Source organism: Calonectris borealis, chromosome 7 (genome assembly GCF_964195595.1).
Source record: "Calonectris borealis chromosome 7, bCalBor7.hap1.2, whole genome shotgun sequence".
In the NCBI taxonomy this organism is placed as follows: domain Eukaryota; kingdom Metazoa; phylum Chordata; class Aves; order Procellariiformes; family Procellariidae; genus Calonectris; species Calonectris borealis.
Window position 1 is genome coordinate 38063162 of NC_134318.1, and position 11621 is coordinate 38074782.

An 11621-nucleotide genomic window follows, 5' to 3' on the forward strand; every position below is an offset into this window, starting at 1 on the left:
CAAGATCAGAAATTGGTCATGAAACTCCTTACTGTTCACTCCTGCTGCTTTGAAAAGTCATAGAGTTTGAGCTGCTTCCTGTGTGTATAGTCACTGGTGGAACAATTTTTAGTATTCCTGGTATTTGGCATTGGAAGAACTGTTACAGTGGAAATCCTTAACACTTAAATCTCTCTTTAAATCTCTCTACTAAACTTTGATTACTCTATTACATTAATCTTAAAAAAAAAAAAAAAAAACAACAAAAAAAAAACCAAAAAAACCAAAAAAAAACCAAACAAACAAACCCAAACAAAAAAACCCCACCAACGGCCTGACACTCTTCTCTTGATTATAAATATTTTTAACTGTAAAGCTGAAGCACAGAACTCGATTCATAGATCTAAATTTTCAGCCATTCTGCTTGAAGATTTCTCTACTTGCTATTGAGGTTCATGGATAAAATTTATTTGCAGTTTAATTGTGATATTTCTTTTAATTTGAAAGTGAAATGCACTTGAAACGTTCTTCATAGTAGTTGGCATGACTTTTAGGACTGCTCTGTGCCAATGTTCAGAGTGTCTCTGCAAATTGAATCCTCTAACTACCAAAACTACTTTTTATTCAAATTCTAAGCCTTCTGTGGCCTAGAAACTTGCTTTTGTTTCTGAGCTTGTGAGGATATGTACTGTTTTCCTTCAGTATGTTATGCTTGTCTTGTTTTGGTGGCAGAAGCAGAGAAGATGAAAACCATTTTTCAGTAAGTTCCAGTCTTCTCCATTGTTCCAGCAGTGTTCCTTTTACATTAAAGGTCAAACAATAAGGGTGGGTTTTTTTGGTTTTTTTTTTGTTTTGTTTTTTTGAGGTATCCAAGCATCCCAGTGACTGATGTCTTGAAAGTTCTGCTTTAATGTTAGCTGGCATATATGTCCAGATTACTGTTTTCCATTAGGACTTTATATAGAATCATAGGTCTGTCAAAAGCATAAGATTCTCTGCAGAGTCAAACAGTGCTATGAGAAGTAGATGCTCTTTGAAAATCAATATTTTCAACTTCTATATGAAATAGTTACTTGAACATGACTTCTGAGTTGTCATCTATTCAGTTCTGAGTTTCAGGATGCCAAAGCTTTTGAGCTGAGACTGCTACTTCAAAGTTGCGTATGTGCATGATTCGCGTGTTCTGTATAACAGGGTGACTTCACAAGGACTGGTGAAAGAAAGCTGGCAGGGGTAATGAAGGATGGAGTTAATTCTGCAAACAGATACTACTTGAATCGTTTCAGGGATGCTTATAGGCAAGCAGTCATAGGTAAGAATACACTTTCAACTAAGCTGAACTCTGGTATTTAGAAAAGTTTATTGAAATCATCTTGGCTTTATCTTTTTGACTGATTTTTTTTCTGAAGCTTAAAAACATCTTGAGTGTATATAATGTTCATGTCTATGTAGCTGACACCATATGGAACAGTCAGTCTCCATTTGGAGATTAAACAACATTAAATTCGGAGGGTTTACATGCAGTGTAACTCATTGTAGAATTTGCTCCTAACTTCACTTTAGCATTAACGGTCTTGTAACATCTCTCTATTAGACAAGTTAAATTTATGTAGCAAGTGTTTCTTAAAATGGTGAGTTAACTCTTGCTTTTCACTGAGAGAAAATAGTGTTACACTTACTGAGTTTTCAGTTTCGGGCAACATTCTATTCAGAAAAAATAACTAACCATTTTTCCAGAGTATCTTCAAATATGAAACATTTGGAAGGAATTTACAAAGTAATAACAGACTATTGCTGTATATCACTTTTAACTGTTGGTTCGTTGTTTGATATTTTGTGTGTTTTATTTAGATTTGATGCAGGGTATCCCGGTAACAGAGGATCTTTACTCCATATTTACAAAAGAGAAAGAGCATGAAGCCCTGCACAAGGAGAACCTGAGAAGCCATCAGGAATTGATCAGCCAGCTGTTGCAGAGCTACATGAAACTGCTCTTACCAGATGATGAAAAATTCCATGGAGGATGGGCACTTATTGACTGTGATCCAAGGTTTGTTGAATAAAGTCATAATTGATCAGCTGCTACTATGACTCTTCTGTTAATTACTACTGCCGCTGTTAATTACCTCTGATGTTAAATGATTTTGATAGCTGATGTGTTAACAGAATACAAGTGGACAGTTCTGTAGGATGACAAGAGTTCTTGAAGGGATTGAATACTTGCAATTGTAAAAAGAAAGGTCCTCTAAACATGTGCTTTTCCCTAAGTGCCATAAAAATCTTGCATGCTGGAGTTACTTTGAGATATCACATGGAAATGCATGCATTCGGTTAATATTGCCAAAATGTGGTAGGCACCACGAAGAGAGCTTCTAACCACCCTTAGTTCTAGAAGGGGCTGTTTGAGGAGCTGTTGTTCCTTACTGCTTTACAGGGAAAGTGTAACTTGACTTCAAAGCTGTATCTGATCAGATTAAATTCTTGTGTAATGAGTCAGTAGTAGGAAAGCCTAGATTTCTCTTCATGAAAAGTAGTGAACATAAACGCTAACTTCACTGATAAGTCTCCTTACCAAGTTCAGAGTTCACTAACTGGTAAAAGAAAAATAGTGGTTAGATCTTCTGCGGGTTAAACTTCAGCATCTAAAAATAGCAAAGCAGGACGTTATGATAGCTATTCAAAGCACAGACTCATCACCTTAACTGAGTCTGGGATATTTTTCCATTTCTCTGTTAGCATTTTTAATAGCTTGTGGGTTTTCTATTTATTTTTGGACCTGCTGTTGACCTATTTGAGCTATTAGGTAACTCCAGGTTTAAGAGAGAGTGTTGCTTACATGGATCCACTTTTTGTATGGTACATCTAATGACACATCACGTTTTGCCTTGTGAAGTGTCTCACCTAACTTGGTTTTTCAGGGCTGTGAAGAGGTAGCAGCATTACGCAAGATAACATACCATAATTGAAACCTCTTGTTGTAATGTGCCTTCAGTTGTAAAAGAGTGTCCCTAAAATACACTGGGGATGGGTTACAACTGTGCAAATAAAACCTTCTTCCCTGTATTCATTTTTCTTCTTCCCCTTCGTTAGTCTCATTGATGCCACTCATAAGGACGTGGATGTTCTGCTGTTACTTTCTAATTCTGCCTACTACGTGGCCTAGTAAGTTACCCCTTTCTCTTACTATGCGTGGTTTATGTCTAGTAGCTTTGTTTTAGATTAGTAGGAAGCATTAAATTCTGATTCTTTTTTTCTAGTTATGATGATGAAATCGACAAGGTGAATCAGTACCAAAGGTTAAGTCTTGAAGCTCTGGAAAAAATAGAAATAGGTAAGAATGTAGTCGCCATATATCTTTCTTGAATGCTCTTAGCAATAGCTTGAGCACTTATCAAAGCACTTACCCTTCAAATATATTGAAACAGCAAGCCTCAATATATTGCATATATCCTGTGTAGTCCACCATAGCTAGAAATGTGCTTTCTTGCTGATAACAGATGCCAGAGTTGTGTGTTCTCTCACAGTACTGTCTTTTGCTACTGCTTGAAATGGAAACTTTGATCACTGGTAGGGTTCTAAAATTTTCCCTCTTTCAAACTCTTAAAAAAACTCCATGGATTCATCAAAACAAATTTCATTATTTATCAATTGGCAGTAACAATTTGATCAACTTCTGTAATGAATCACAGGTTTGTGCATTCAGTGCACTTTCTCTGATCCAAATACAGCAGCTGGTTCTGAATTGTACTTTAGATCTGTTTCATAGCTTCAAAACTCTTCTTATCAGACCTTGAGAAAGAAACATGCTATTATGAAATCACCTTGTTATGCTGATTAACTTACTGACTAAAGAATGTAATATCTGCAGGCTAAATCCAGCACTTTCAGCTGAAAATACTAAAGATGTGACATCTCTGACTTTACATGATGAAAAAGGTGTTCCAGTTGGAGAGAAGGGAAGGAAATTTTTGTGGCCCCAGTAGAGTTTAATCCTCCATTATACAATGCATAGTGATTTCATCATCTCCTTACTGTAACTTTCACTACCTATGTGCAATTTCCAAGAGTTCAATGGAAAAGTCTCTCTCACTTCTGTATTGTGGAGGCCCATAATACATCCTGATGTACAGAATATAGTTGAAACATCTAGACAAAATACCTTCATAAAAACAAAAATAACCCTGTTTAATGACACAGATACGATGCAATGCATGGAGCAGTTGAAGTACTTGGTCTAAATCTTGAAACTTGCATTGCTTCCACTTGGTAAAAATATATTAGCTTTCCCTTTAATCCTTGCAGGAGCATACCCTAAAACACAGGATGTAATAAGTGTAGAATTTTTTTTCTTCTATTTCAAAGGGTGATCTGTAATAAAAAATCAGGCTGGATTATAATAGACATACACAGAGAGTCTAATTGCTTTTTGTAAGTAATTGATTGTTTAGTTATTGTGAAAATCTTTCATTTAAAATGTCTATCCTACTCCAAAGAAAACATGAAGCTTTTTATGCTGAAAAAGACTGTCAGCTCTTACGTATGTTTAGGTGCAGTCTTTGCAGTATCTCTCAGATTTCTAATCTCCTGGTTTATTTCTCAGGGCCTGAGCCTACTCTCTTTGGCAAACCCAAGTTCTCTTGCATGAGGCTGCATTACAAATACAAAGAAATGAGTGGGTATTTTCACACTCTTAGAGCTGTGGTACGCAACCCAGAAGAAGATGGAAAAGGTTTGTTTCATTTGTAAAAAATTTTATACATAAAAGTGCATTCAGTGTTTATCTAAGAAACACTTTCTCCATTGCTTTTCCAATAGCTTCTGAAGGATAAATTTTAATATAATTCAGTTATGTGGGGTGGGAAACCAAAAAAAACCCCTCTATGTGACTTCCAGTGTGAATAACAGAATGGTACTGTTTTAATACAGAGAAAAATAAGTTTCAGATATGGCTTTAAAGCAACATGTCTCTCTAGAATTGAGACATGTCCATGCTCAGATCTTTACTGCGCCAAAAACCGATAAAATGAACTTAAAATTAGCTCCTAAAGAGTGGAAGAAATTGATTTATTTAGTGAAATCAATGTCTAGAATGTCTTGCTTATTGTTTAACTAAATTAAATGAACACTAATAAGGGAAAAATATACTTTCTTACGTGGAGCACTGAGTTTTGTCAACATGGATTAGAATAAATATAATTACTTCTCTTCTTTCCACAAATGATGAATTGTGGCAGTGATTCACTTATACCCAGTATTTAGGGCTTAAGGAGAGTCTATTCTTTAAGCTTATTTTGTAAGCTTAAAATCAGAATTGCAACTTGTAGGGTGCAACTATTCTGTAGGGTGAAAGAAAAAAAAAACCACCACCAAGAAAACCAAACTAACTTAATTACATTACAAAAATAAGTCTAATTTTAGGTTTTGGAATAATGGGATTTTAAGGGGTTTTTTAAGGATCTGACAGGCTGCTAATTGGATTTCAGACACTCTTCAGTGCATTGCAGAAATGCTGAGAATCACAAAGCAAGCAATGGGATTAGATGTGCCCATAATTGAGAAAAAGCTAGAGAGGTGAGTACTTAAATGATGTGAATCTTCTGTGTCCCACTTTTGTTCTCTTCCAGTGTCTAACAGTACATGGTACCAGTCATATATACGATGCCTAAAAGAAACATCTATAGCTACTGTGCTAGGAATTAATTTGTCCGTATGCTGCTTCAATAATAACTGTCTGCAGGTGCTTATCTAAAAGTATAGAATACTATTTTATACCTGTGTGCATATAGACAATATACACTACCAAATGTAAATAACATACTGCAAATCGGATGGTTCATGATTAGTTTGTCAAATTTAATTTTTCATATTTGAACTTAATGTCTGCTTCTGTAGTAAGAAGACAACCTGTGAAGTGTAAATCTGGCTTGGATTCCACTGCAGTTGAGTATTTAACAAATCCAGGTTACATTACAGGTCTTGTGTGAAGAAATGGCTGAAGTTAAACTTCTGAACTCCTAAGTGTTAGTCAGAATGGCACAGAAGTTTTTGTTTTGCAAACCCACTAAAAGAAAAGGGCACATGAAAGCATAGTTAATAATTAAAAGTACTTACTAGAATTTTTTAGATAGTTTTCTCTAATAAGTCAATTGTCTACAATTAAACAGAAGTAACCTTTATCTACAGATATTGGTGAGGTGTTAACAGTGAGGAAATAATTTACAAAGGACAATGGAGTAGAAATAAGAGGATGGCTAGCTGAAGTTCAGCACGTTTTACCAGTTCAAGTGCGATCTGTTGCATTATTTTGGGACCCTTCCAATTCAGACTGTATGAGCTACTAGAAAATGTGTTGTGTAGCACAATTGTAAATTGTCAAGCGAAAACTATTAGGGCACATATTCCAATAACTTTTTTCTGCATTTGATTATTGGGCTACTATTTCAGCTGCTTTTCCCAGCTGAGTCGGAAGGGTAGCAAGAAAATCTTGCTCTTTTTTCCAGGTACTGAAGACTGAATATTTGCTAAATCTGGCTACTGAGTACAGCATACACAAAGTCAGAGTTACAAATACAGAAAATTCAAATCCAGCTTCATCTAAAACTGAAAATGCCTGCAGAACTTGCTTTTCCCCTTGTTTGGCTACCATTCTGTAGCAGCCCTCCTTTTTTTTGTTGTTTTGAATTTGACTAGCTTATCCTTTCCTTACATAATTGTACCCATATAATGGAGTTACTAAAATGCCCATCTGTGTTATGGACGTAGACTGGAAGATGGTAAATACTTGGTGTTTATAAATGAGACTGTCTTGATTGTACATTAGAGATTTTTTCTTTGTCTTCCAGGAAGAGCAGTAAACCTCATGAAGACATCATTGGCATTCGGTCTCAGAACAGAGGGTCCCTGGCCCAAGGCAAGAATTATTTATTGAGCAAGTTCTCATCTCTTAATCAAAAAGTGAAACAAACCAAATCCAATGTAAACATTAGCAATCTTCGGAAGTTAGGCAGCTTTACCAAACCTGAAGTGAAAGTCAATTTTTTAAAACCCAATTTGAAAGTGAATCTTTGGAAATCAGATAGTAGCCTTGAAACTTTAGAGAATCCAGTGGTAGATACTAAAGTCCATACTGAATCCGATACAGAAGTATCAGATAATGATTCATTCCACTCAGATGACTTCCTGACTAATTCTAAATCCGATGAGGACAACCAGCTCACCGACTCTCTAGAGAACATAGGGCAGACAGACTACCTGCTGCCTAGCTGTGGTATCATTGCCTCAGCTCCACGGTTGGGCAGTCGGTCCCAGTCTATAAGCAGCACTGACATGAACATTAGCATTCACGTTCCATCCGAGATCCCTGTCTCTCAGGCCAGCCGGTCTGACTGTGAAGACATACCCACGCCTTCTGCTGACAACGTGGAGATGGAATTTGCTAAACCTATTGATGTGTACTGCCAGAGGTTTGTGCATGATGCTCAAAACAAGACGTCAGATGTTTTGGAGGCTGAGGCTGGTTCTCAAGAGCCCCATCACATAATAAATCAAACCAGCAATAATACATCTAAGAAAGCAGAAACCACGGCTGAAGCTATTGGAGACATTCCTTCCAGGCCATCTAAGTTGGATGTACAGTCTTCTGAGCCAAATCCTCAGCTCTTAGCTGTTGCTGGGACTGACTGCACTAAGTCTCATAAAAGCCCAGGATCTGTATCTGGCAACCTTGAGGCGGGACTCCACATGACTCCTTCTCCAGCTGACAGTAGCAGCAGCAGAGCTGTTTCTCCTTTTGCTAAAATTCGCAGTTCCATGGTCCAGGTTGCTAACATCACACAAGCAGGATTGACTCAAGGGATTAATTTTGCTGTGGCAAAGGTCCAGAAGAGCCCTGCAGAACCAGAAGCTATAAATGAAATCAAGCAAAAAGAACTGAAAGAAATGTTTACGCAATGCCAGACACGAATAATTCAAATCTAGTTGCTAATTTAGGAAGTGTTCTTCTAGTTGTGGCTTTTAATACAATACTAAAAAAATTGCATCAGGACTCATTGTGGCATGAACTGCCACTGAACACTGGGATCAATAATAAAGACAACTTGTTTACAGGAAGTGAGAGATGCAAATGAATTTGGTTCTGACCAAGCTTCAGAATTCCCTCAGGCAGCTGAGACAAAAGAACGGTAAACCATATTTAAACAGGTAGCTTAGACACTGGGATTTAATAAGCATGCTGTCTGTCTTAAATGTGTTGCACAGTTATTTTTGGAGACTAATTTTGTAGCTCTTCTGACTTATGTAGAAAGTATTTATACTAAAAAGGTGATACTGCACTTCTGTGACCTTACTTACTTTGCACTGCACCAGCAAAATAACTTACCAGTAAATTACATTTTATTTATTTTTGGACTAGTATTTTTACTTGTTTCCATTGAAGTTTTAGATGCAGCTTTCTATGAATTGTGCCTCTACAACGGGAATTGATGCATTTTTGTTGAATTTAATTATGTTAATCAGAAATTAAGATTTCTTTTTGCTGTCCTTTTCTTTCCCCACATCCTGGGACACTTTCAGTAAAGATAAAGCATATAGATCCAATCTGAAATATCCACGATCCTGCAGTGCAAATTTAGTTTGTAGATTTTTTTTTTTTTTTTCTCCTCACTTGTTCTGAGGTGAGGGGAGGTGGAGCAAATGTTCTCTAATTGTCTTGCCTATGCTAAAGCTATTCCTATTTCCTTTTTTCCGCATTCCAAACACTGGCAATTTGCTCTAATTTTTTTATCTCTCTATAAAGCAAGACAAGCCAGATACCTGACCTTCAGGCATTGTGTCCCTCTGTGCTATGATTTTTTTTTTTTAAACTATATTCTAACTGTCCAGATGCAAAAGTTCCAAATAACTTCTAAACCCGAAGGCAAGTGTACTGTTTCATAAAATCCGTGTTGCATTAGAGCATAGTTGTCAGCACCTAATCAAAACCAAATTCATTACCAACTCAAGCTTTGCATACATGCTGGGAACTGGATAAAAAAAAACCCTTATCTATGTGTGTCAAAAGATTAAATCTAAATTACTTCTTCCCAGAAATGCCTTGCCATGCCATTCTAGTATAGGACATTATCCAAAAGCTACTGTAAAGCAGGATCTTACTATGCTGTGGTTTATAACTATAACCACCATTATAGACCCCGTGCCTCTGTGTTCTAGTCCACGTACTGTAGATAGGTTGCACGTGGTGTTCTGAGAAAATAGTGTCATATGGGTAGGGTAGTAGTGTCTTAGGACTTCTAGTGTGTCCGAAATGATTATCGTCTAATCCTGATGGGCTGAAACTTTGATAAACAAATCTGATTTATTTATTTGTTTTATTAAAGTGATGTGGGTTTGGGTTTTTTGAGTGTCTATTCTTGTGGCTATATTTAAAATTAAACTACTGCTGTATTTTAATGTGAGCAATATACCTGAGATATTTTAATAAAAAAAGTGGAATCAAAAGATGGTTTTTGGCACATGGTGTTAAGGCATATGGTACTCCAGGGTTCTGGGGTGTTAAGTTTTGAAGATGGGGGGGTTGTCTTGACTTTTTCTGACTGAAGAGGCACAGAATCACAGAATGGTTGAAGTTGGAAGGGACTGCTGGAGGTCACCTAGTCCACCCCCCCTGCTCAAGCAGGGCCACCTGGAGCTGGGTGTCTGGGGTGGTGGCCAGGTGGCTTTTGAACATCTCCAAGGATGGAGACTCCACTGCTACTCTGGGCAACCTGTGCCAGCGCTCAGCTACCCTCACAGTGATGTCCAGAGGGAACCTCCTGTGTTTCAGTATGTGCCCATGGCCACTTGTGCATCGCTGGGCACCAGTGGAAAGAGCCTGGCTCCATCCTCTTGGCAGCCTCCCTTCAGGCAGTTACAGACGTTAGTAACCTCCCCCGCCAGTCAGGGGACGCGTACATGACTGAATCCCTTATCCTTTCCTTCTAGCACTGCCCTGTACAGCCCTGGCCTCAGGGGAGGGGGGAAAAAACCTCATAGATGCATTTATGAGGACATCCTTAAAAACTGGCTAAGCCTGGTGGGAGGGAGAGGAAATTCCAAATACTTTGCCATTATTTTGGTAGGAGAAAGAGAAACCAATCTGTACAAATACAGAGTCCTGTAGGGCAAGGGTACTAGTAGCTATAATGTCACTCCTGTATTTAAAAAAAAAAAAGTGGCTTAGTTGACAGTCTGGGGCGTATCTCCCTGGAAGCTAATTCCTGATCGGTATTGGTTCATTGCTTTCTGCTTGGTGATCCAAAAGTATCGTGTCCTGCCAGCTTGTGCGTTGTCCAATGCTTGTGAAATAGTGGAGACAGTCTCAAATAATCCATGGCAATGTGCATAAAACCATCCTCCAAGCAGCACTGAAAGAAAAATGGTACAAACCAACTATGCTTTCCAGCCAGGCTGCCTTTTGAAGAGAGGCTTCATTTTCTTCCTCCATTTGTTCAGTTGCTTAACTTCACATTAATGTAGCACAAGTCAGACAAAACCATGAATGTTCATTTTAGTGTTCAAAAAAAGAAATAAGCTGTAAGTGATTTGAAAGGGCATCAAACCTGGCTCAAGTTTAAGATACACAAAAATTGTTTATCATCATAAATACTCCAATTATTGTTAGTGTGCAGAGATGAAAAGGACAGTTTCAGATTGGCTGCGCAGCAAAAAACAACATCATGTTTAAAATAGGAAGAATGCAGTAAAAAAAAGGGGTGCCTGTTCACACAATCTCAATCATGAGAAAGCACTAAGTAAAGGTGGTATCAGCTTAATGTAAACTTGGCAGGAGCCTTTTTTCTTGTTAAACTAGTTCTACCAGTCATATTAGGGGCAGCATGTCCTCTGAAAACCAACTCAAAAGGTACAGCATGAATAAGATGTGTAGAGACCATTCTTAATTGATATTAGTCAAACAATTTAAACACACTGCATTATCAGTAATGTAGAAAGTAAGATACATTTTGTATGAGTACATGAATATCACCAATTCTCCAGCTAATGATTTTTTTTTTTCCCTTAAGAAAGTTGTGCCAGACTAAAGCTCATTAGAGAGATTTGAAAAGTTAGTCGTGGTCTTCTCTAAGTACAATAAAGATGTATTTCATATTGGAGCCCTGTCACGGATAAGATCAAATCACTTCTTTATACCACAATGTAACCACGATTATGCTGCCGCTCTGAGTGCATGGGCCTTTGCTCATGGGAACAAGAGTACACAGTTCTAGATACTGAAGTCAATGTTTCTTTCAGCTGCAGCTGCTGGTTGGCTGAAACCTCTGATCCCCAAAATTCAACCATTCAAGAATTACATCACAAACTTATTCCAGAATAGAGCCTACCACTGCTGTGTATGAAGGCCTCGGGGTTGAATTTTCTTATTATTAAAGGAAATAAGTTTACACAACTTCAGTATTAAAGTTTAATATCAAACAATTTGCTCATTGTTACCAATTTTCAATTACAAAACAGGCTCCAAAAAAATTTCATAAAATATGTTTAACTGGCTGAACAGAGTTAAGTGTGTTCAGACTGCAAGGGTAAATATCCATAACTTTTTGGTATAAATTATCTACAAAAACTGGTATAAACAATATTCCAATCTTAGT

At 37.4% G+C, this 11621-nt stretch overlaps 1 protein-coding gene across 3 annotated transcripts in view; it reads left to right on the plus strand.

Moving 5' to 3' along the window:
- INPP5F (inositol polyphosphate-5-phosphatase F) overlaps window positions 1-9377 on the plus strand; it is a 47301-nt gene extending 37924 nt beyond the window's left edge. For 2 of the 3 annotated variants that reach the window (XM_075155183.1, XM_075155184.1), the window contains 7 exons: window positions 1174-1291; window positions 1831-2029; window positions 3070-3141; window positions 3237-3310; window positions 4580-4708; window positions 5463-5550; window positions 6822-9377. In XM_075155183.1, coding sequence (XP_075011284.1) covers window positions 1174-1291; window positions 1831-2029; window positions 3070-3141; window positions 3237-3310; window positions 4580-4708; window positions 5463-5550; window positions 6822-7956 — 1815 coding nt within the window. In that variant the 3' untranslated portion in view covers window positions 7957-9377. The remainder of the gene's footprint in view (window positions 1-1173; window positions 1292-1830; window positions 2030-3069; window positions 3142-3236; window positions 3311-4579; window positions 4709-5462; window positions 5551-6821) is intronic. The other variant, XM_075155185.1, reaches the window with a different exon arrangement.
- Window positions 9378-11621: the final 2244 nt, after the last annotated feature.